Genomic DNA, 26,478 nt, shown 5'->3' on the forward strand with positions numbered 1-26,478 from the left:
TATTTTAGTTGCATTAATATTTATATTTACATAAAATCCGCATTTCTCTCCATATAGACTTTTTCTTTTTCGCTTAATTTTTTGCGTTTTGTTTTCTTAGAATATGGCCAGACTTGACGTTGTTTCTCCCTATTTTTGGAGCAGCCCTTTTGTCTTTTACACGCTTCTGAAAGTGTCTGGGGAGGAAGCTCACCGGCTTCTGGAGCAGAGTTAGTGTTTGTCCGCTTGACAGCAGCTGTTTAGTTGATGATTGATGCTGATGTTTGATGCTGAGGGTTTGATTGATAACGTCTGTCATCGTTCAGATTGCCTATCCCTGATGTCAAGGTCCCGTCGGATTGATAGCTCCGTTGCCATGGATACAAGCCTTTTTCAGTGTAATATGTCCGTGAAGGTCAGAGTTTAAAGGACGCGATCCATCCTGAAAGGAAAAATGTGGAAGAGCGAGGAAAAAAAATGAATGATCGATCTGTTTATCTTTCGGAGTGGAAGCCGCTTCAGTGCTTCGGGAGGAGGGTGACAGGAAGAGCTCGTTTTATTCGCTCGCTATATACACAAAGCAAATTATCATATGCACATGCTTGCGTAAGAACATAAACACGAAAGGTAACTGATTCAAATTCAGCCAGTTGCATATTTTGGATGCGAATGCACTCTTTTAAAAAAATACAAAGCGCGAACGCACACGTGTGAGCGGAGAGCGCTGGAGGGAGGGTCAGAGGAGGGACAAATGAAAAAAAAAAAACGATGAAAGCCATTGTATTCCTCTCCGAGACTTGTTCTCTGTTTAGAAAGCACCATTTTTCACACACTCATGTACAAATATACATTCATTCACTGTCTGCGACCCACACACACACACACACACACACACACACAGATGGAGCTCAGCGTGTCTCCGCGAGGCCGAGTGTGAGACGGAAGTGCACGTCTGTTATTACTTTATAATTAGATCAGCTAACGTGTTGGGATGTCACAGACACTCACGGTCGTGCGCTGTCTTCTGACCTCTGGGGCTATTAATACTAGTTAGCGACGACTGAGTATTCGCGTCAGCCAATCCGTTCGCGTTTCAGCATTCGATCAGCTTCGATTTGCTCTCGCACTCACGGCGCGTGCAAGTCACGTGATTTTCATTAAGTCGAGTCCAGTTTTATCAGTATTGATCAGAGAACTTCCCTTAGACTCATAGCAAATAAAACAACTCGGCTGTAGAAAATTTACAAACACATCGGTCGATATGAGGCTGCCTAGTCACTTAGGCCCGATCAAAGTTGCTAATATAATATAGAATGAATTTCATGAGCGTTACTGAATATGAGAGTGAAAAAACTTGACATTTTCAAGTAAAGGATGTGTATTTTATTTTATTCTATTTCATTTTTTTAAAATAAAACTTTAATTGTAATAACATTTACTGGTGAATTGTTGTAACAAATAAAAATAAAAAAAAATATGTATATATATATATATATATATATATATATATATATATATATATACATCATTTTATTTTGACTTCCTAGAATTTGCTTTTATATTTTTATTTGTACTTTTTTTTTGTACTATATTTTTATTAGTACTTTAACTGAAACTTATATTACCCAGCCAGCATGTCTTTTCTAATCTAATATTTATGTCTTATTTCAACTTCATTAAAATTAACAAAAATGTTTTAAGAATTATTTAAAAAATAAAAAAAGTTTTAGTTAATATTAACAACACATTTTACATTTTATGTTGACTTCCTGTATGTTTTTTTTTTTTCCCCCACAGGTCCATATTACTGTTCTGGACAACAATGACAACGCCCCCAATTTTTCCCAGCCTACCTACGACATCACGATCACAGAAGACACACCCCCAGATACCGAGGTGGTTCAGGTGCTGGCGTCTGACCGCGACGAGCGCCACCGTTTGACCTTTAGCCTCCAGAGCAGCGTTGACCCCAGCAGCATGCGGCTCTTCCGCGTCGACCCTAACAACGGAGTCATCTACACGGCTCGCAGACTGGACCACGAGAGCCGAACACAGCACATCCTCACCATCATGGTAACTCAGATTGCTACAAATAGATATTATAAAACACCACATCAGCCACAAAGTAATGCAAAAACTTGAAATTGGCAAGCATTATCTTGACATGATTCAGTAAACAATCCTTTTCAGTAAATATAATTTTACTATTTTCATTATTTGAATGATATTCTATATTTTTGTGTTAACTTTATTTTTTTCTTTAATTTGTTTTAAAGTATGAAGACACAATATTTAATTCTATTGTACTTTATATTATTTGATCATTATTTGATGTCATCATATTTTATTTTCAAATGTATTTTGTTTTATCGTGTCTTATTTAGTTTGATTATATTTCCTTTTATTTAATATTTTATTTTAATAATACTTTATTTTATCATATTTTTTATTTTGTTATCATATTATATCTTATTTTATTTTATAATTAATTTTATTTGAATGTATCTTATTTTATCAAATTTAATTTAATTTTATAATATTATATTTTATCATACTTTATTTTATTTTATTGAATTTATCATATTTAATTTTATCTTATTTTATTTGATGGCATTTTTTTTTTTTTTTATCATACTTTATTTTATTCTGTTCTGTTCTGTTCTGTTCTACACTTTTCTTCTTGAATTAATCTGTTTTCAAAAGTATTAAGAACTGGACCAGCAAGCAGGCTCATAGATAATAAAACTGTGTCTACATATGAATTTCTTAACTAAAAAGAGTTGTATTTTATTGCATTTTTGAGAGAACATTGTGACTCCTGCTGGATAGATAAAGCAGCAGAGGTATTGTTTGATTAGTGTTGGTAGTTTGCCTCCCTCCTGTCTCTCTTTCACGCTCTCCATGCTTGAGTGCAGGTTTGACAGGAACAGGAGATTGGTCCTTGTGCTTTGGCAGCCGTCACTAGTTTAATGTCGTCTGCACCTGTGTCGTTTCTCCACTGTGATCTAATTATTGATCTGATCTGTATCACTCCTTGTTTCCGCACTCCCCTGACGAGGGTGAGAGACTGTGAGTGTCATATCTAATAAGCACAAGGATATTCCTGCTGCCTGCAAACAGATGAAATTTGTTATTATAATCCGGAGAGAGATGTTATCCACTCCGTCTGGCAGAGAGCAAGTTTGTTTTGTGTGTATGAGTTTGTGTGTTTGTGTTGCAGTTTCCTCGCGTTGGATATTGCTGTCTGTCTCAGACTTTTTTTAATTTTTGTTTCTGTCTCCTTTACTTTCCTTCTATATTAGGTGAAGGATCAAGAGTTCCCGTACAGACGTAGTCTTGCTCGTGTCCTGATTGGTGTAGAGGATGTGAATGACCACGCCCCTATTTTCACCATGGTGATGTATGATGGACAGGTTTATGAATCAGCGGCACTGGGATCAGCTGTTCTCACAGTTACTGCGCTTGATAAGGATAAGGGCCAGAATGCACAAATCAGTTACAGCATTGACTCAGGTATGCACACCCTTACATACACTACCTAGCAAAGGTAGCACACACTTCACATCACTATTTTTACATATATAAATATTATTTTTTACGTCTTTTGGCAGTTTTTGCCACCAAACATTTTTATGCCATAAATTAAATTGTTTAAATAATTGTTTTAAAATTATGAAAACTGCGAAAATGTATATGTGTACAAACTGTTACTATTTTATTTACATACGTAAGTGCACACATGCATAAAATGCAATGCATTATAATTTTGTTCTTCTATACAATAATGTGTAAGCTAATACAGCATATTTGTAAGATCTTATTTTTCTCTTTTTTATTTAGGGAACGCAGGAAACACATTTCGGATTGATCCTGTTTTGGGCATCATCTCACTGGCTCGGGAGCTGGACTTGTCCAACATTGGTCACTACGTCTTGTCAGTCAAAGCAATGGATAACGGTTCTCCAGCATTGTCTTCAACAGCTGTCGTCCGAATTGCAGTCACCTTGTCTGATAACGCTGGTCCCAAGTTTCCCCAAAGTGAATATCAGGCAGAAATATCAGAAGGTGTTGCCATTGGAACTTCAGTCATCACAGTGAATGCTCTAAGTCTGTCCACCCTTACCTATGATATTCGCCACGGCAATGGTCATCGCACATTCCGCATCAATCAGTACAGTGGAGTGATCACTACGCAAAAAACACTAGACTTTGAAACCTTTTCCTCTTACGTGCTAATAGTCACCGCAAGCAACATGGCTGGACAGGCCTCAAATGCTACAGTAACAGTTACAGTCCTCGACCAAAATGACAATGCTCCAGTGTTTCAACAGTTGCAGTACCATGGAAGTATCAGTGAAGGTGCCGGGCTTAACAGTGTTGTGCAAAGTGACAACGGTCAACCTCTTGTCATACGTGCAAGCGATGCTGACCGCAACCATAATGCCCTGTTGGTGTACCAGATCATGGAAGAATCTGCCAGGCGCTTCTTTTCAGTAGATGCTGGCACTGGCTCTATAAGGACAATTGCTCAGCTTAACCATGAAACCACTCCTACATTCCGCTTCCATGTTAACGTCAGAGACAGTGGACATCCACAGCTCTCAGCTGAGCATCCTGCAGAAGTTACCATAGAGGTGCAAGATGTCAATGACTGCCCGCCTAAGTTTTCTCAGGATTCCTATGAAGCTGTCCTTTTGCTCCCAACTTATGAAGGTGTGGAAGCCCTACAAGTTTTTGCTACCGATCCCGACGGCAATGGCCAATCAGAGCTCACCTACTCATTGACCGATGGCAGCATAGAACATTTCAGCATTGAGCCAAGCACTGGACTGTTAACTGTAAGAAACAGTAGTTTTAGCAAAGAACGATTTCGTTTTAACGTCCGTGTTTCAGATGGGCGCTTCTCCAGTACCGCTCTGGTTACTGTCCTGGTGCATGAGGCTCTAGACAGTGGGCTGGCTTTTACTCATAATACTTACAATGCCAATATTGAGGAGAACAATGGTAATGTGACCACAGTTGCTGTCGTCACAGCACTAGGGAACAAGTTGAATGAACCATTGCGTTATACTTTGTTAAATGCTGGTGGGAAATTTCGTATAAGGCCAACATCCGGTGCCATTGAAACTGTCGGAGTCCCTTTGGATAGAGAGGAGAAGGAGGAGTATGGACTTTTGGTACAAGCAGGCCGTGAGGAAGATCGGCTCCGGGTTGCAAGAGCATTGGTCCGCGTTCAAGTCAGTGATGTCAATGACAATTCTCCAGTTTTTGTTGGATTGCCATACTATGCTGCTGTGCAAGTGGAAGCAGAGCCTGGGACAGCAATATTTCGAGTGACAGCAGTGGACCGGGACAAAGGACAAAATGGAGAGGTGAACTACTTTCTGCAGGATGAACTGGGACATTTTGAAATGGACCGTTTGAGCGGCGAGCTTCGCTTACGGAGAGCTTTTGAGGCTGATCTCTCTAGTGTGGAATATCAGGTTCTGGTGTTTGCCCGTGACATGGGAACACCACCTCTCTCCTCTTCAGTCACTTTTCCCGTCACGGTGGTAAACAGAGCAATGCCAGTGTTCGACCGACCATTCTACTCAGTGAAAGTGAGCGAAGACATACCAATATGGACTCCAATACTGGGGATAAATGCAAGCAGCCCAGAAGGCCAGAGTGTCCTTTACACAATCACGCATGGTGACCCAGGAACACTCTTCTCCATTGGATTTGACACAGGTGTTATCAGTGTCATCGCTGCCCTCGACTATGAGACCAGCCCTTCACACAGACTCATCGTCAGAGCAACAGACTGCCTCACAGGTGCTCGTGCTGAAGTGGATGTTGAAGTTACAGTTTTGGATGTCAACGACAACCCTCCAGTTTTTGAGCAGCCCTCGTACAAAGCTGTGATTTCAGAATCTGCAATGATTGGCACTGCAGCCTTGCAAGTTCTCGCAACGGACAGCGACTCTGAGAAAAACGCAGCTGTCCGGTACCAAATCATTCCAGACCGCACCAACAGCACAGACCACTTTCACATCGACAGCAGCAGTGGTCTAATTCTGACAGCTCGCTCCTTGGACCATGAGACGATCCAGCGCTATGTGTTTCTTGTCAAGGCAGCAGATAATGGCTTTCCCCCACTGAGCAGCGAAGTGTGGGTCACGGTCGATGTCACGGACACAAACGACAATGCTCCAGTGTTTAACCAACTACTCTATGAAGCTTCTATCAATGAGTTGGCACCAAAAGGCCACTTTGTTACATGCATCCAGGCCTCTGATGCAGACCGCTCAGATGCAGAACGCTTGCAGTATGGCTTGGTGTCTGGAAATGAAAGGATGCTGTTTGAGCTTGATGCCGCCTCTGGTGTCCTCACCTTGAGTGGCCAGCGACGCGTGCAGCGCATGCCTTCCACCATCACCTTAAATGTAAGCGTGTCTGATGGAGTGTTTACCAGTACTGCACAAGTGCACATTCGTGTAGAGCGAGCTAATCTACATGCCCCCCAGTTCACTCAGGGCATGTACGAGGCTGACGTACGGGAGAATGCGCCATTGGGATCAAAGGTCATTGCAATCAGGGCACAAGATGCTGATCCTGCACCATTTGGGGATTTGAAGTATCTGCTGCTCTCAGATTCTGCTCGGGACTTGTTCAGTATAGATGGCAGTGGACAAATTACAACTCTTGAGCGTCTAGACCGGGAAGAACGAAGTGAGATAGTGCTGTCCATTGCGGCTGTGGATGCTGGTGGCCGATCTGGATATTGCAGTGTCAGGGTTACCATACTAGACGAGAACGACAACGCTCCGCAATTTGGCGCCTCAGAGTACCATGCAAGTGTGCGGTCAGAGGTTGAACCTGGTACCCTTGTGACACAAGTACAAGCCTGGGATCTAGATCAAGGTGCTAATGGACAGGTGAGCTACAGCCTGTACAGTGAAGCCAGCCTGCAGGTTACTGAACTTCTGGATATCGACCCGGACAGTGGCTGGGTTGTCACCAAAGGCAACTTTGCCCCATTGCGTGGATCTGTTCTGTCCTTTTTCGTTAAAGCCACTGATGGTGGGGTACCTATTAAACATTCCCTTGTGTCAGTCTATATACATGTTTTGTCTGCTGATGCCCACATACCTTCCTTCAGCCAGCCACAGTTCTCTTTTACCGTGCCAGAGGACATGGCCATTGGATCCTTGTTGGGAGCAGTGCATCTACATACCTCAACTAGCCACTCGTCCTTACCAGTAAGCTTCTCAGCACTGATCGGACAGACTCCAGAGAGTAACAGTGATGGAGTGTTTGTGGTTGACAAAGAAACCGGCATGATCAAACTAGACAAAGCACTGGACCGAGAGCGAACTCCCGCTTATCATTTTAAAGTGATGGCAATGTTGCAGCAGGGACGTTTAGATGCCGTTTCGGCTGTGGATGTGGAGGTCAAAGTACAAGATGTCAATGACAACAAACCTGCTTTTGAGTCAGATAACTATGAGGCATCCGTTACTGAGGGTCTTTCTCCTGGGACTAGGATTCTGCAAGTGCGAGCTTTGGATCCTGATTGGGCAGCTAATGGTCAGGTGACTTACAGTCTTGCTCCACCTGGGTTGCTTGGTGGCTCTGGTGGGGAGGACATTGAAGAGCATGGAGCCTACTTTACAATTGACAGCAGCTCTGGTTGGATATCAACACTGAAAGGGCTGGACCATGAACAGAGTCCCGCCCATAGTCTTACAGTTTGGGCATTTGATCTCGGAGATCCTGCTAGCCAGTCATCATCAACAACTATAACGATAGCAGTGAGTGACTCCAACGACAACATACCGCAGTTTCTTCAACCCCGTTACTTCGGAAGTGTTCGTGAGAGTGATGCACCTGGTGAAGTGGTGGCAGTATTGAACACACGGGACAACGACAGCTCACCTGGAAACCGACAAGTCACCTATCATATAACAGGTAAGAACTTTTAAAACAATTAATACACTGCATGACCTTCCACACTGCAAAAAATTGTTCTTAATGTTCTTTTTTAGTCCTGTTAAGATTCTTTCAGAGTACTTTTTTGCTATACATACATTACATAGTATTGTTTGACTGTTGTACTTCAATTTTATGAAAGGGTTATGAAAGATTCATATTTTGGAGTCATTAACAACAGGTTCACATGCATGCAAGATCAAAAAACACTTTCATTTTCTTATAACATGCTTCTTATAATATTTATTTTTACCTTATTTATCCAATGACTTCAAAACTATTTGTTCAACTATTTATTTTTAACTCTCCTAAAAAGGCACCTAGTGGCTAAGAACGAATTTGCATTTTCATTCAGACCATTGCCAAAAGATCAACAAGTGGGCGAGTAATATGCTAATGTTTCATTCTGGGACTAGTTTTAAAAACAACTTGTTTTAATTATTGAGTCTATTCTTAATCCCATAATGGTAATGGCACTTTAAATATAGTAAGTTATATACAAGTTAAGATCAGGTTTCAAAAATTACACGTAAAAAAGATACATTCTCTGGAAACAATTCCTTCCATATCATGTTTTGTGTGTGTACCAGTAAATTTTGACCTTTTGGGGACATTTTTTAAACAAGCGTATAAAACATACAACTGAAAAAAATCAAATTGAAAATCAAAAATTGCCAATAGTTTCCTGTAAGGGGTAGCTTTAGGTGTAAGTTTGGTGTAGGACAATAACACATACAGTTTGTACAGTATAAAAACCATAATGCCTATGGAAACATAAAACATGGAAACCCAACATGTGTGTGTGAAAAAAAAATAAGCTCAGTTAATTCTTTGCATAAAATTGATGTTTTTTTTCAGCCTTCATTTTACATGTGCGATTGATGTAAGAGACCATGCAGACTCAGTATGTTCAACAAGCACATATAGGGTACTGTATGCGTCCTTATACTGTTGGCCACCGTATCTGTGTGTATGCCTGTGTGCTCTCAATCTAAGCACAGCCTGATTTTCTGAAGCCCTGTTCTGCATGTAAGCATAATGTAGAACAACGCTATTATGGAATGTCAGAAGTCCACAGTAATTACACCTCATTCATCCTCTCCTGATAATGGATTATTCACTCTAGGGCTACTAGCTGGATTTTGCGTTAGGACGTAGACAGACTTCTTGCTGGAGAGAAAAACCACACTCGTTTTATACGGATTTTATTAAAGCTGTGATGCAACTGCATGCAAATTACACTGGTGGGATTTGCGATGGGGAAGCGCATCACTTCACGAACTAAACATAATACAGTGACATTTCCGAAAGCAGTAGTTTAGGTGGATAGAGTCTTTGAAAAGGGCAAATATAAACCTCCACCTTATCAGCATCTAGCTCAGCCAGCTTTAAATATACCTTTATATTCAGCCAGTGTTGAACACCTTGCTTGGTGACAAGGAACAGATTGCACACACAAACACACACATACACACCTTGCACATGCTCCTAAGCAACACACACTTGTAAATTAGGCGCTCAGAAACTCATAACATTGAATTAGGGAGCTGCCTTGTTCTATAATTCATGCTCTTTCACACACACACACACACACACACACACACAGAAACACACTTCTCAGCCTGAACAGAATTTCGATTAAGCTCAACCTTTATGCCGTGATCATGATTTAGACTGTGCTGCCACCAGCAGGAGCAGTATTTTTAACAAGATTTACCACGCACAACACTCACAAGCACACAGCCTCTGACTCTTAACTAAATTACAGCCCACAACATCGAAAGTAAAGTAAACATTGTGACACTGGAAATGGTTTAGTTGCTTATTGTTGGTGTACATTCTACTGAGGATTGTTTTGGGAGTGCTGTCTTTCTCTGCCATGTTGAAATATTGTTTTACATTTATGTTAATGCATATTAAATACAATAAATAATAATAAATAAATCTTAATATTACCTTTGCATCCTTATATTAAACACACACACACATATATATATATATATATATAGACCGACACACACACACATTTAAAAATTACATACTGAAATATTCATTTCATTGATTGTAATTGCACTGAAAAGAATGCAGGCTTCAAAAAGAACGTCAAACAACATTACAAATTCATAAAAATGAGTGAACTATCCCTTTAATTAAATCGTAGCCCTTGGCGTGTAAACTAAAGTAAACTTTGTGACACGAGCCCTTGTTTATTTGGCATGTGTTCTACTGAGAGTAGTCTCTTTCCTTTTCTCTCTCAGTCTCCTTCCCCACAGTCCACACTTTCATACCGTTTAAATCCTCTAGTTCAAGACAAACTCAAAGGTCAGACAGACTCTAATACACTTTTCGCAGCCCAGCGGCACAAACTGGCTCAGAGAACTGCACACCGTATCATAATACACACCAGAGGGAGGAAAGAGACAAATATATACAAACAGATTTGAGTTACCCGCATGTCTTTTTTCTCTTTAGGAAGGGAGAGCATTGTGGGTAAATTCACCTCTCGGGGTATTTTACTGCTGCGTTCAACAGAGCACAGAGCAATTAAACAGTAAACAGTTACTCTATGGTAGTTAATTGGATAAATTGAACTTTTATTTAGAGGTTCTTTGCTGAAAGTCGTTTAAAGGTTCATAAAGGATATCTTAAACCGCGTTAGACCAGCACGCTGTATATCTCAGCTTAACAACATATCGTTGAATATCCCTGCCGTAACAGCTACGATTTAACAGCCGTTAAATAGCTCTTCGTGTTGCTGCCTCGTAAAGGTGAAAGGTCACTGCAGAAACGCTAATCGACCAGAACTGACTGGAAATGGCTGGAAACACATCAGTTGAGTTTAATTGGTTGGCAGAAGAATGAAATATGATCTTTGAGAGAGATGCTTTATGCATGTGGATAGGTCTGTGTTTGATGAAGTACTGAACCAAATATAAAAATTAAAATAAAATTCTAATATTTTTTTTCTGTAAGCTGTATATTATTATATGCATGTCGTATTTTTGTATTTTAATGTGTCATCATGCAATTCGATTTTGACTCCATAAATTCCAATTTTATGGGTTTCTTAAAATCTCTTTGTTTACTGGTTGCATTGATTTAACCATAAATACAGTTAAAATAGTAATATTGCAAAATATTATAGCAAGGTAAAAGAACGTTTTTCTATATGATTATATTTTAAAATATTTAATTAGTTATGACAAAGTTGAATTTTCAGCATCATTTAATATCACACGATCCTTCAGAAGTCTAATATGCAGATTTGCTTCTCAAGAAACATTTGCAATTATTACGTGGAAAATGGGTGTGCTTCTTAATTTTTAGAAACAGCGATGCATTTTTTAAATAAATAGTTCATAAGTACAGCATGTATGTATACAATGGATTCAGACAAGTAGGGTCAGTTTTTAAGAGCCCAAATACATCGAGGCCATTTTGTGTGCAAGAAAAGTAAATGTAAGTGTACAAGCTATCGCTATGAAGCGCAGAAAAAGCACACAGAACGCTCCATCAACCCGATGAGAAAGAGCGTGGGCTGAGAGAAATGGAGTCGGAAGGCGTCCAGGCCTTTGTTGACGCGTCTCTGATAGAAGCTGTTCTCTGTTATCAGCCCCCAGCTGAGTTAAATTACACTCTTTATTAGATGAATAAGGCAGCGTGTGTTTGTGCTATGAGTGTACAGTAATTGGATGCTTGTCAACGCGGCTGCTTTGATTATAGAGTCGTTTCCATTTAACTCTCGCTCAGTCTCTCGTCCTCATTTTTTTCTCTCTTTCCACCTCTGTCTGCTTGAGGTTTAAAAGATGACCTTTCCTAATGAGCCAGGTACAACTGCCAACCCTGCGATAAATCAGGAAGGCTGTTATGAGGACCTAATTGATGGCAGTGTTGATAATTTAAACGTGAATATAAAGAACTGATTATTATAGTTCATACTAATGAGTGTGCCATCATCGAGAGGACTAATGGAGGTTATTAAAACTGCAGATAATCCTGGAAGTGAGCGTGTGTTGTGTTGCAATCAGTATTGGATTTTATTGCTACTTAAATTGTCACAGACTATTGAGAAAGTAACTGTCCGGTATAATCTCTTGTGTGTGTGTGTGTGTGTGTGTAGGTGGCAACAGAGGCGGGGTGTTTGCTCTCGGGTTGGTTCAGGGAGAGTGGAAACTGTACGTTAAACGAACATTAGACCGCGAGGAGCAAGAACGGTACCTCATCAATGTCACGGCGACAGACGGACTCCATGTTTCCACGGCAACCGTAGAGGTCATGGTCATCGACACCAACGACAACAGCCCCGTCTGCGACCCAGTGAGTAAAACCCAAAAGTTAGTTCAGGAAAACATGTAGAAGTCATCAGAGTTGTTTTTTCAGTTGGGTAAAAATCTAATTAGCGCAGCTACTTGACAGTTTCAAATCTACATGGTAAACATGAATGATTACAAGCCAAAGCCAGGAATATTTTTGGAGCCAGTGAGTCCACTTTCTGCAGCCAAAAAGTGCAGGGGAAATTATCTATGAGCATAAAACATGACCTTGTTGAAATAAGGTCAAGATGAAAATCAGGCCAGTCTGTTTAGCAGGGAGCCTCAAAACTTAGTGAGCTATCTATTTAGGATTTTGAGCATTAGAAATGTGCTATTTTTGGATAAATGAAACATAAAATGTATATACATGAATTAAATGTTTTGAGTTTTTTGGATCATGGTTGCATTTTAATTAAAATGTCCGAAAGTGTTTGCATTGCAACATGTTGATTCCAAAACCAACATTCAGATGTGGCCAAAAACTTTTAACTCAAGGCTTGAAATGCAACTATTGCAGCCAAAACATTCAATTCAAACTTTCAGATATGCCTGTAATGGCCAAATACGATTGCATTAAGACTTTGACTGTGCCTACGGTGGCCAAAAACATTCGAATGTTCGAATGAGATGCTCAGATGTGCTCACGATTGCCAAAGAAATGTCTGAATGCACCCATGCTGGCCCAAAATGTTAAATCAGATGTTCGTACATGCCTGTAATGGACAAAAAAAAGATTGAATTGAATGTTGGAGTGTTGATGCACCTGTGATTGCCAGAAATTTTCAAACCAGGTGTTCAATATGATTATTGAAATAAACATTTGAATGCTGTTGGAATTGGCAGAAATTCTTGAATGTGTCTATGATGGGCAGAAACATTTGAATCAGGAGTATAAATATGTCTATGATAAACAAAAAATATTGTGAATGTGCCTACAATGACCACAAATTTTTGCATGTCTATAATGGCCCAAAAGTACTATATTTGATATTCAAAATGTAAATAATTTCAGATTATGTGCATATAATAGTATTTTGCCTAAGTCGATCAATATAGATCATTCATATGTGCCTGTAATAATCCAAAAATACTGAATTAAATGTTTAGTAAAAGTATCCACAATCCCTGCTATTAAAAAAGACAACAACAAAAAACAATAGAACCATCGCAAAAGTGTATATTGGGACATATTCCATTAGGATTTGTTGGTTTTTAACAAGCCACCAATTATAAGTGACCAGTTACTAATAGAGACCCACAGGGTCCATTACAGTTTCATTAAAACCAGTGCCATTTCATCAAGGATGGTCAGAAATGTTCAGATCAATTATTCAAATGCTCCTTCAAAGTTCATAGTTCATTAAGTAATAATTAGTCCTACAGACCTCTGTTGAAAAAACAATTAATTTCGCTTTCCATTTTTGGCAATGAAACCACGAGCAAAGAAGAGCTCTTGACTCTTAACAGCACAAGCCAACCTGAATTTGAAGCCTGGAGCTGATCTGAGCTCTATAACGAGTGTGTTTGTGTCTGCAGGCCGTGTACTCTGTGTCCGTGTCTGAAGACATCGCCGTAAATAAGCAAATCCTCCGGGTGAAAGCCACAGATGCTGACGCGGGCGCAAACGCTCAGATCCAGTTCTCCCTGTTCGGTTCTGGTGCAGAAGACTTCATCATACACCCACACACAGGTTTGTGAGTCCGGCTTGAAGAAACGTCTTGTCTATAATGTTGCTGTTTGCTTATAAGTCTCTTTTTTTTTTGTTGTTGTGTAGGCGAGCTAAAGACAGCCGCGGCGCTAGATCGTGAAAAGATCGCTCAGTACTCTCTGGTTGCCCGCGCGACGGACGGTGGCGGTTTGTGGTGTGAGGCTGAGGTTGTGGTGCTTCTCTTGGACGTCAATGACAGTCCGCCGATGTTTAGCGTGCCCCATTACACCACTAGCGTCTACGAGAACACCGCCACTAAAGCCCTGCTGACCCGAATACAAGCCATAGACCCCGATCTGGGTACGAGCATGTCATTTTTAATGCGTTCGAGCTTTGACAGATTGAAAATTTGCGATTATACTTAATAGTTAATGGTAAAAGAAAGTTAACTAGCTTACTGTATATTAACTGTTTTGTGGGTAGTTGACAAATAAATATTGGACGGTTTCCTGTGGTTTGATATAGCAAAAATGAGAAAAAATAAATCAGTAAGAAAGTATCATCAGTAATGCTTTAGAATAGGTTACACTTGTTAACTATTCACTACGACTTTATCCTCAATAAATTAGCTGCTTATTAATACTTAGTAAGGTAGTTTAAGTATTGGTTGTGGAATAAGCCATTAATACGTGCTTAATTAGCATGACTAAATGGCTAATATACTAGTAATATGCGAGTAATAATAGGTGTTACCGTAAAATAAAGTGTTACCGTATCTTCATTTTTAGAGAGGTTTATCTTCAATACACATTGATAAGTCAGCTACCCGTATGCAGTTAAAACTGAATGGGTTTTGCGTGCGTTTTATTTTGCAGGTGTTAATCGCAAAGTGGTCTATTCTCTTGTTGATTCGGCCGATGGGTTCTTCTCCATTGATAAGTCGTCTGGGATCGTTGTTTTGGAGCGTTTGCTGGATCGCGAGGTTCAGTCCTCATACCATATAACAGTCCGCGCTTCAGATCAAGGCGTTCCCGTTCGCCTCTCTTCTCTTGCCAACATAACGATCACGGTCCTGGACATTAATGACAATCCGCCCGTGTTTGAGAGGAGGGACTATCTGGCCACGCTTCCTGAAGATGTGGCAGTGGGTACGGAAGTGGTGCAGGTTTACGCTGCGAGTAAAGATATCGGCACCAACGCTGATATTTACTACAACATCCGATCCGGAAACCAACAGGGCCATTTCACCATTAACATCAACACAGGTGAGATGCATTACATGAGATTGTTATTTACACTATGCAAAGATGTTTTACATTTGATTATAAATATAAAACGTTTGGAAAATATGTTTTAAAATATGTATAAAACATTTTAATGCGCATATGACTGCCTGAAATGATTAAATCAGACGGGGCGTATAATTGCCTACCAATATGTCTACCAAGGTCCCAAATTTTTGAGCACAAAAACTTCATACATGCTTCTAATGCCCAAAATTGATTACATTTAGTGTAATCAGCTGAATGCACAGGTTATGGCTTAAAACAACAAATAAATAATAATTTAAACATTTTAATGTTCCTATGATACTTTAAAGTTCCAAATATGAAGTGTGCACCATGACGGCCAAAACGTATCAAATAAATGGCAAGAAATATCTGGCATGACATTTGAACGTGCTTCTAGTATTGGGGAAAGGTCATTTTAAAAGTAATCTATTACAATATTGCAATATTATATGTGTGTTACTTTTGTCACCTGTTCTAGGCTCATCTGTTTGTTTTTTAATAACAAAGTGACCAGATGTAATATTTCTGCCAACTGTAAAGACCCTTTCACACCAAAAATAAAATTAGGCTGAGAGTACTTTTGCTTTTCCCTCCCAATTTCTCTCAACACAGGAACAGGAGATCTGTTTATGAATAAATGGGAAAAATTATTGAAATTTACTAATACTCTGACTGTTAGTTGACATGTAGTTACTTACTGATAGTACAATGTCTAAAGTGGACCATCGAAATTGTTACTCTTTAAAATATATAAAGATGGAATATATCTGAATGGATTTATGACTGCTAAAAATGATCAAAAGTTTGTACAATGACCAAATATTATCAAATGAAATGTTGAAGATGCCTATTATAAACTGGGCATGAGTATAAAATGTATTGTTATTTGAAAAATATTTATATTTTATATTTACACAGGTGCTATCTCTGTATCGCGACCACTGGACTTCGAGTCCTGTAGGGATTATTTCCTTACAGTGGAAGCAACTGATGGTGGGACTCCGCCCCTTAGTGCTGTTACCATGGTGAACATCAACCTGACAGACGTCAATGACAACGCCCCCATGTTCAGCCGCGACGCCTACAGCGTGTCCATCAGCGAGGACGCCAACATCGGGGACACCGTTGTCAAGGTAACCGGTCTTATCCACATACGTCTAATTTTCGTGTCTTTGAGAGCCGTGTTGTGATTTCTACATTTGTCGTGGTTGCCCAGGTGACCGCGGAAGACGTCGACAGCCAAGCAAATGGCGACATCCTGTATTCCATCGTCAGCGGCGACCGAGAGAACCAGTTCTTTATCGAGCCAATCACGGGCCAGATCAAAGTCAACAAGCAGCTGGATCGAGAAACGGTGAGGAACGTGGGACGTCGCCACGGCGACCGTTACCATGACAACTGAGTGACAGAGACAGGAAGGCATTAAATAGGACAAAATCCCTACAAAGATTTTATTTTAAATGACACTGATCAGGGACCAGATGAAGAGGAGAATAAATCAAATCCCTCATGGCAGACATCCATACGGGAAAGCCTTTAATAACTGATACAGTGTCATAGAGTTTCATTTCATATATAAGATTAAGAGCGTGTATGAGATTAAAATAATAGCATTACACCTGTGAAACTATTGCAATTATATTACTATTATAAATAAAAAACCTTGGAGATTGTGAAATACTAGTTTGAACTAGTAAAACATATGCTTTGATCACTGATAAAGTGAGTTTAAAAATGGTAATGTGATTTTTTTTTTTTTTTTGAAAAGTTCACTCAAAAGTCTGGTATTAATAATATTCAAGTCCTTTATAAAACTTTTGATCTCTTTTAAGAAAAAATGTAGTTAACAGCAATAAAATGTTATTACAACTTAGAATAACACTTTTGTATTTTAATATATTTTATTAATATATTTTATTTAATTCTAAATGAAATCTTATGCCATTTTTGAATCCGTTTTTTTTCTGTTTTTGTGAGTACCAAGATTATAAAAAAGCACTTATTTGACATTGTTTGCAGCATTCTAAATGTCTTGACCGGCAATTTCGATCAGTTCAATGTGTCCTTGCTAAACGAAAAACTAAATTACTGAAAGCAAAAGCTGTTTATCTTTGAAATGCACGAAGAAGATTTTCACCAGTTTGGCTGGTTTTGCATGATCTTATATAACAGCGACCACTAGATGGTGCTAAAGTTTCTTTTACGTGCAGGACTCTCTTTTTCACTCCCGAGTCAATTAACTTAATGAAGTCATTGTTGTCTTCGGCTTACTGAGTCTGTTCAATTATAAATGGTTAAAAGGGGTCAGATCATTTCCAGGCTCTTTTGAAACAAGACTTTGATGAATGATGTGGACGTACTCTTTAAACTTTCTGTGTAAATCCTCTATAAAGTCCATTAATTGTAACTAAGCTTCGGCGATCGTTCATTTAGAAAACCAATCCCTTCTGAATAGTGCTTAACATTATAAGTGGAGTTTAAAATGTGAATAAAACGCCACAAAAAAAACAACAGCATGAAAAAAACCGACAGCAAAGAGACATTGTGTGTCTGTATATATGGAGCTTCAGATCATCCGTCAGCCTGTCATGAACTATTTATGACACAGCCAGAGTGAAAGAGAATATAGAGATCATCTATTCACTTTGTACTTTCTTTTCATCTCTTATTCTGTACGTTTTAAACCTCTCTCTCTCTCTCTCTCTGTATCTGTAGGTGGCTGGTTACTCGTTGTCCATCAGAGCTCTTGACAGCGGGACCCCTGCGATGTCCTCCACTGTTCAGGTCAACATCGACATCTCCGACGTCAACGACAACCCGCCCACCTTCACCCCGGCCAATCACACTGCGGTTATACAGGTGCGCTTGACGAGTGACGGCTAAATCGGCCAATCACGTTCGAGTCCTTTCAGAGTTTGAATGTGTGCTTTATCCGTCAACAGGAGAACAAGCCTTTGGGAACAAGCGTCCTACAACTGTCCGTCATCGATAAAGACGCCAGCCACAATGGCCCACCTTTTCATTTTCACATCCTGTCAGGAAATGAGGGGGCGTGGTTTAAACTGGATAGAGAGGGGCTGCTGACGTCCAATAAGGTGTTTCGTAGGTCGGAGGGCACAGAGTATATGATTCACGTACAGGTAAAGAGGGATCCTGGACCAACAAATGTAAAAGTGAATAAAATTGTGTTTATGCTAGTGCTGACGAATATTAATATTTAATATTAATCACATCCAAAATAAAAATGTACATAATGTATGTGTGCTGTGTATGTTTATTATGTCTATGTAAATACACATATATTTCAGAAAAATATTTTATGCTTATGTATTAAATATATTTGTGTATTATATATTTTATTAATATAAACAAAGCAAATACATGCCAATATTTTCATAATACTCTATGTGTGTGTGTATATATATATATATACTGTATATATATGCACAGAACACACACATACAATTAATTATACAATAACAAAATCTAACGTTTAGGATTTTTTATGTTTGAAAGTTATGCACACCATGGTTGCATTTATCTGATCAAAAATGCTATCTTTAAAAAAAAAAAATTCAATTAACTATTTTCTATAACATGTTTTATTTATTCCTATTTATTTATGGATTTTTAACATAATTACCCCCGTCTTTAGTGTCACATGATCCTTAAGAAATCATTCTAATAGGCTGATTTGCTAATCAAGAATGCTTCTGATGGTCAGTATTAAAAAAAGACAAGGTGTAACTAGGAGAAACAAATAAATTTTATTAAAATCACACAAAAATGTAATGATTATTCTATGATTCTATTGACACTTAATTCAGTCAGTCGCTGTCTGTTGTTACACCCCATAGGCCAGTGATTCGGGCAGGCCGCCGCTGTCGTCGACGGCGACCGTGTTGGTTCGTGTGATAGAGGAGAGCGTTCACAAGCCAGTGGCGTCACCTTTACACGTGCACATCGTAACCATGGAGGACGAGTTTCCTGGAGGCGTGATCGGTCAGATCCACGCCACAGACCAGGATGCCTTTGATATACTCACCTACGGACACACACACCAGCAGAGCAGTCTGTTCAAGGTCTGTGAGGGTGGCATCCTTTGCTTTGTGTTTCCATTACGCGTACATCACATTAATATTATCAGTTTTTCTCATGTTTTAGTTTCAGAGTCCAAACTGAAGTCAGCTAAACCCCTTCAATATTTACTATTCAGTATCCATCATTAAGTTATTATTTTAATTATAATTAGTTAATGTTATTATTTACAAATAATGCAATTATTTACTTTGAGGCAGTTTGAGATTCAAAGAAATATCATTAACTTTGTCTAAAGTAGAATTTAATTTAATTTAATCTTGAATGGCTACTCTTTTTTTATTATTATTATTTTGTTTTACATTTTTGAATGATAGTGAAGTCATTAAAACTCTAAAATGGGTCTTATGCAAAATAAAAATAATTAAAAATCAAAACTACCATAACTTTAATATAATAGTAATCGATGCATATGCAATTTTCTCTAATTTAAATCTTTTTGGTGTTGATGTTTTTGTGTGTAACATGTGTATGTATATGTGTGTATATATATATATATGTATATATATATATATATATATATATATATATATATATATATATAATTTATTTTTTTAGAATATGTGTGTATATATATATATATATATATATATATATATATATATATATATATATATATATTACAAAAATGAACAATACATGATAATAAATGACATTCTGTTTATTTAAATGCTTATTTAATTAATTTTATTTTGTCATATAGGGTAATAAAAAAAACACAAAACTGTTCATACATGTTCAAAAAAGCATTACCCTTGAGTTAAACAGACTCTTTGAGTTCATAATGCGAATTTTATTATATGTCTGATTGTGTCTATCTTTTTCTCTCTCAGGTGAGTCCTCGAGACGGCCGCATCATCGCTCTGAGCGGGCTGGACGCGGGCCGCTACAGCCTCAACGCTACAGTCACAGACGGCCGCTTCACCGTGAATGTCCCCGTGAGCGTTCATGTAGAGCAGGCTTCGGTCGAGATGCTCCACGACGCCGTGACCATCCGCTTCGACCGCGTCTCCCCTCACGACTTCGTCTCCCGGTACCTGCCCTCGGTCAGACGCGTCCTGTCCAGCGTGATGGCGACGGCGCGGGCCGACGCTCTGCACGTGCTCAGTGTGCAGCCGGTGGAGTCCACGGGGCAGCTGGACCTGCTGGTTTCGGTGGAGACGGCGGAAGGCAGCGGGTTCTACAAGGCCGCGCTGGTGACGCAGAAGCTGAGCTCGGCGCGCCGCCAGCTGGACCAGGTCCTGAGGGTCTCGGCGGTGCTGGATAAGAACTGCTCGGGTCTGGACTGCAGGGAGGCTCAGTGTGAACAAACCATCATGCTGGACTCACACAGCCTGCTCACATACAGCTCCACCAAAACCAGCTTCGTGTCTCCCAAGTTCCACAGGAACACCCGATGCGTTTGCAGCGGTGAGTGTGTCTGTGCATTGACCCCTTATCGTTGTAAACCAGGAGTTCTCAACATTTTTCATTCAAAAGCCAAAATGAGGAGCACAACATCCATGCAACATTAGCTATTTCTTCTGTACGACCAAAAAATACATATTTTTACATATTTAACTTACAGTTATCTACATATTTTTATTTCTTCATCAATTACATGGCGCTGTTTGATTATGTAAACCATTAAATAATAGAATTTATTTATAGATTTCATTAATTTTTTTTTTTAGAATTTATTTATTTTAATAGCTTTTTTTATTGAAACTGCATTGTAAAATATTTCTGTTTACGTCTTGATTTAATTTTAAATTTTAAGGTTATTTTAATATATTCATGATAATTGATTTATTCAAATACTTTTAAGTCATCCTGCGGCATTCTCGGAATTTTGATGAACATTCATGTTTACATATTTGAGTTTAACAATATTAAATCTCATTCGATATTTGTTCTTAATTAATACACAACATAAATGTAAAACATTAATAAAACATAAATGTATGTATTAAGACATTTTACTGTTATTATACTGTTGATAATTTAAATATACAATTTATGATTCCAAGGCTATTTTATTTAATTTAATATATGCTATTTTAGCAGCACGATCTGTAGTATAATTTTTTGATTAGAAATTTAATGAATCTCGATTTCTTCATATAAATGTATAAACAGTTTTTGTGCAAAAGGGAAAAAAAAACCCTGTGTTGATTCTCTAACCTAATCAAAACTTTCGTGAACGCAAGGTTAAAACCCCATCTTTAAAAGACGTTAACCCAAGGTTAAGTGTGGCGCGAAAAGCCCTCACATAAGCCGCCTATTAAACACACACTTAAAAAATGACACTCTTGAACCACGTCCTTGCGCCCAAAAACAGCAGGAACAGAAACACTTCATTTAAAGTAGGATTTGTGGTCAGTATGTAACTGTATGTAAGTGATTTCTCCCTCTCTTTCTGTCAGACGGGAGTTGTTCCGCTGCGTCGGAGGTGTGCGCGGATATGAGATGTCCCGGCGACATGCAGTGTGTGGGAACGGACAGCAGCAGAGGGCCGTATGCGTGCCAGTGTCCCCCGGGCAAACTGGGAGAGTGCGCAGGTAACATATAGCCCCGTGTGAAAGCCACGTAGCATGTGGCTGCTCCTCAAAACATGAGCCGTTTCCTTTCCGGTGACTGTTGGTTTGTTGTTCAGGACACACCTCTCTGAGCTTCTCTGGTAACAGTTACATCAAGTACAGAGTGACGGACGGAGAGAGGAGCGGAGAGATGAAGTTAGCGCTTCGCATCAGAACGCTGCAGAGCAAGGGAATCATTATGTACACACGCACAGATCCGTGCAGCGTGCTGAAGGTAAAACACACGCTTAGATAGTTTGTTCTGATGACCGCTTAACATGGAAAGGAAGTGAAAAGACATTATGAAATCTTTAAAGAAAAAAATCCGGGTGGTGTGAACACTACCAGCCCAAAATTGTCTTAAATCTCTTTAAGTCTTTTCTGCTGCATTTACTTGACCTAAAATATAGTAAAACAGCAATAATTTGAAACATTATTAGACGTTTTTTTGTTTTAATATATTTTAAAATGTCATTTATTCCTGTGATCAAAGCAGAATTTTCAGCATCATTATTCTAGTCTTCAGTATCACGTAATCCTTCAGAAATTATTCTAATAAACTAATTTGAAAACTAATAAACTCAAGAAATTTGTATATTTATCAGTGTTGAAAACAGTTTTCAGGATTCTTTAGATAGAAAGTTCAAAAGAACAACATTTATTTGAAGTAAAAAGTGTTCCTGTCTTTACTGTCTCTTCAATTAAATGCATCCTTACGCAGTAATATAATATATATATATATATATATATATATATATATATATATATATATATATATATATATATATATATATACATATATATAATTTATTTATTTATTTTATTTATTTATTTTTAGTATTATTTAGTGGTAAAATTTTCCTAATTTGATTCTATTCTGATTCACAAACTCTTTATTTAATAATAATTCAGATTCATTTAGGTATTTTATCATGTTTTGTTTACAGAGTCTTACATTTATATTTACTTACACGTTCTTTAAATTTAAAGGTATAGTTCACTCAAAATTGGACATTCTGTCATCGTTTATTCACCCTTGAGTAGTTCCAAATCTGTATGAATTTCTTTGTTCTGCCGAACACAAAGTAAGTTTGTATCCAGACTTCCATAGCAGGGAAACAAATAATATCATAGAAGTCAATTGTGACCCAAAACAGTCTGGTTGCAAACTTTCTTCAAAATATCTTCCTTTGTGTTCGGCAGAACAAAGAAGTTCATACAGATGTAGAACTACTTGAAGGTGAGTAAGTGATGACAGGATTTTCATTTTTGGGTGAACTATACCTTTTAGTATTTGAACTCTTCATTAAAAGAACCGACACAGAAGAGTAATTCATTTAGAGAGTTTCCTCTATTTTCCATATATATATATATATATATATATATATATATATATATATATATATATATATATATATATATATAAAATATATATAAAATAATGAATTAAATTCTAAATTGTTTTATTTTATTTTACAATCAGAGTAATATACACATGCAAATTGTGTTGATAAACTATACAAAAAAATAAAAATTAAATCACAGGGGGGACAAAATGTTGCAGAAATCTAATCCTGTTCAGCCCTAGTAAAAATCCGAATGACACCAAAAATTGAAAATATCTGTTTCAGGTAATTGCTTTACACTAGTCACATTATCTGTTTGCTTGTTTGTGTTTCGCGTTCCATTATTTCCCAACGCGATCTTTCGATACAGACCGTGTCTGCGTTTGATTGACAGATTGAAGAGGGAAAGCTGTGGTTCCAGTTGGATTGCGGCAACAGTCCCAGGAGCATCGGGATCTCCGGCCGCCCGGTAAACGACGGGAACTGGCATCACGTGGTCCTGGAGCTGCGAGGAAACTACAGCAGCCTCTCTCTGGACGACATGTACGTGGAGCGGCGCCTGGCCACGACCAAATACCGTCCCCTGGGAGCAGATCTGTCCATTTATTTCGGAGCGCAGGTGTCGCCCCCGGACGCCCGTAGCTTGACGGAAAGAAAGGGTCCGCGGGTCACCAACGGCTTTCAGGGCTGTTTAGACTCGGTGGTTCTGAACGACAACGAGCTCCCGCTGCAGAACAAACGCAGCCCGTACGCCGAGGTGGTGGGGCTGACCGATCTCAAGCTGGGATGCGTTCTCTATCCGGACGCCTGCGCCGCTCAGCCCTGCCTCAACGGCGCCACCTGCGTCAGCCTGCCGTCCGGAGGTAAGTTTCGCCCCAAAAAAATGTATTTAATGACATAGTATGACAGGGGTAGTACGATTTAAAGGTGGTTTATGAGCACACCGCCAATTCAAAACGTAGAAAACATGCTAAATGGTGTTTTTTTTTTAAAACAACGTTCACACAGAGTTTCCTGCAAGGAGTAGAGTTAGGTGTAGAGTCGGTCTGGGGTAATTCATAGTTTTCGGTCACGTGACCTGGAGGGAAAAACATCCATAATACTGCTGCGCAAGCTGTCAAGTTTTAGTCTGGTTCAACGCCGCAAATATTTAGATCACCTCTCAAAACAGTACAGTGTTGAACAAAATTCAAGTTTTGGCAATTTGTCATCCTGTGAAGCAAACAGCACGGCAAAACGTAGTAGAAACACTTAATACATTTAAAACCGGAATATTAAAATCTCTATTTATTGATGCGTAGTTTATATGGGGAAGCAGATGAGGCCGAATGTGAAGGCAATCGGCTTGATGTTTCCTCATAACTGTTTTCTATGGGAAACCACTTCGTTTCTATTCTCGCCTGTTTACTGAATTTCACCTTTTGATATTTGAGCTTTGCTACATTACTACTTAATGCAGACTGCATAAAAATAACCGTCGGTCGGTGGAGCAAAGCTTCGTTTTGTCCGTCACGTGAAAATGATTAATAGCACATACAGTTTGTGCAGTATAAAAAACATTAGGCCTATGGATAGTCCCCGTAAACCACAAACACCAACACATGTGTGTGTGTGTGTGTGTGTTTCTCCAAACCCTGCTTAACTTGCCAGAAATGTCTGTTTTTAGGATTGTGCCATGATTCATCTTAATGTTATAATTAATCCTCCTGGTTGCTTCAATTACTCTGCAGTTAATCTGCTTGTGTGATGTAATTACTCTGGTTAATAAGCTTTGCTCAGTTTTTGGCTTAAGTCAAATCAGCTCAGCCTCTGTCTGCCGAGCGAAGCTCTAATTCACATCTACTGAGTCTGATGGAGACCAAATGGCCAATTACGACGATTAAATCAGCGCCTGTTTTCCGCATGCTCTCGTATCATCTCATCTTCTGTCCTTTTTCTCGCGTTTCTTGCGTCACCTCTTTTCGACGCTCCTCTTCTCTTTTTCGAACATGAAGCAAGGAAAACTCTTCTCACGCCATTACTTTCTCCTCAAGTCTCGTCTCTTCTCATGTCCTTTTTAGTCTCTTCTCGTCTCAAAATCCCATCTCGTCTCATGTTTCTCTTTCTCTTTTCTCGTCTCATCTCTTCTGCGTGTATTTTCACATCACGCTGTCTCTTCCCATCTTGTAGTTTTCCTCCTGTCTCTTCTGTTCTTCTCCTACGTCCTCTCTTCTCTTGTCTTTGTCTCTTCTCGTTCATCACGATCTCCTCAAGTCTCGTATCTTCTCATCTCATGTCCTTTCTAGTCTCATCTCCTCCTTTGTCTTTATCTCTTCTCGTCGATGACTTCAAGTCTCCTCTCTTCTCTTCTTGTCTCTATCTATATCTATATCTTCAAGCGTCCCGTCTTTTCTCTTCTCATCTCACTTTTATGTCTCTGTTAAACGTCTTTCCCATTCTATCATCTTCTCATTGAGTTTGTTCGTCTCACTTCCTCTCTCCTAATCTCGTCTTTACTCTTGTATTGTTTTCACATCTAAATGAGGTTTTTTGATATATGGTTTGCATACAAAAAATACATATTTTTTATTTTAAAGTATATTTATGAATAAAATATACCGTAGATTCACATATAAGATTTATGAGAGAATATGCACTTGTAAATATATTTAGTATTTTTAAAATATGTCTTCTAAATTTATAATATTATCATTTTTTTATTCGTCCCATCCCACCTACTCTCTCTTAATCTCGTCTTTCTTTTTCTTGTATTGCTTTTATTCTCGACTCGTTTCTCATCTCTTCCCTCTTTGTCTCTTCTCATCTATTAAAGTCTCATTTCATTTAATCAGTTCTCATCTCTTGTCGTTTTTCTTTCTCTCCCTTCTATAATTTTGGCTTTTCGGTCTCACTTTGTGTTTTCTCTTCTCGTCTCTCGTTGATTATTTTCTCTTCTCAGTTGTTCTTATCTATTATTCTCATTTCATACATCTTCATCTCATCTCTACTGTTCTCATCTCTTTATCTTCTTCTTTTTTTGCTCACCACCTTCTTCTTGAGAATCAGTTTGTCTCATCTCAGTCTATTTCTCCTGCGGTCCCCTCGTCTCGTTTTCTTCTCCTCTCCTCTGTTATCAGCATCTTGTCATTTCTCTTGTTTCGTCTCTTCTTGTAGTTTCTTCTGTAGTCCCGTCTCCTCTCATCTCGACCTCTTTTCTGTTTTCCTCCATCTATTTTAATCTAATCTGGTGCTCTGTCTCAGTCTCGCCGGCTCTGATGAATGGAGGAGTGTGTT

The 26,478-nt window shown here is 38.8% G+C and overlaps 1 protein-coding gene across 2 annotated transcripts in view; it reads left to right on the forward strand.

Moving 5' to 3' along the window:
- Positions 1 to 26,478, forward strand: part of fat3a (FAT atypical cadherin 3a) — a 134,458-nt gene that overhangs the window by 89,573 nt on the left and 18,407 nt on the right. For both annotated transcript variants that reach the window (XM_043259418.1, XM_043259419.1), the window contains exons 10-25: positions 1,777 to 2,052; positions 3,282 to 3,492; positions 3,820 to 7,929; positions 12,071 to 12,267; positions 13,800 to 13,953; positions 14,038 to 14,271; positions 14,787 to 15,176; positions 16,122 to 16,336; positions 16,420 to 16,557; positions 17,919 to 18,062; positions 18,146 to 18,343; positions 19,061 to 19,285; positions 20,135 to 20,711; positions 21,707 to 21,841; positions 21,937 to 22,094; positions 23,600 to 24,068. In XM_043259418.1, coding sequence (XP_043115353.1) covers positions 1,777 to 2,052; positions 3,282 to 3,492; positions 3,820 to 7,929; positions 12,071 to 12,267; positions 13,800 to 13,953; positions 14,038 to 14,271; positions 14,787 to 15,176; positions 16,122 to 16,336; positions 16,420 to 16,557; positions 17,919 to 18,062; positions 18,146 to 18,343; positions 19,061 to 19,285; positions 20,135 to 20,711; positions 21,707 to 21,841; positions 21,937 to 22,094; positions 23,600 to 24,068 — 7,831 coding nt within the window. The remainder of the gene's footprint in view (positions 1 to 1,776; positions 2,053 to 3,281; positions 3,493 to 3,819; positions 7,930 to 12,070; positions 12,268 to 13,799; positions 13,954 to 14,037; positions 14,272 to 14,786; positions 15,177 to 16,121; positions 16,337 to 16,419; positions 16,558 to 17,918; positions 18,063 to 18,145; positions 18,344 to 19,060; positions 19,286 to 20,134; positions 20,712 to 21,706; positions 21,842 to 21,936; positions 22,095 to 23,599; positions 24,069 to 26,478) is intronic.

Source organism: Puntigrus tetrazona, chromosome 15 (assembly GCF_018831695.1).
Source record: "Puntigrus tetrazona isolate hp1 chromosome 15, ASM1883169v1, whole genome shotgun sequence".
NCBI classification, from domain to species: Eukaryota; Metazoa; Chordata; class Actinopteri; order Cypriniformes; family Cyprinidae; genus Puntigrus; species Puntigrus tetrazona.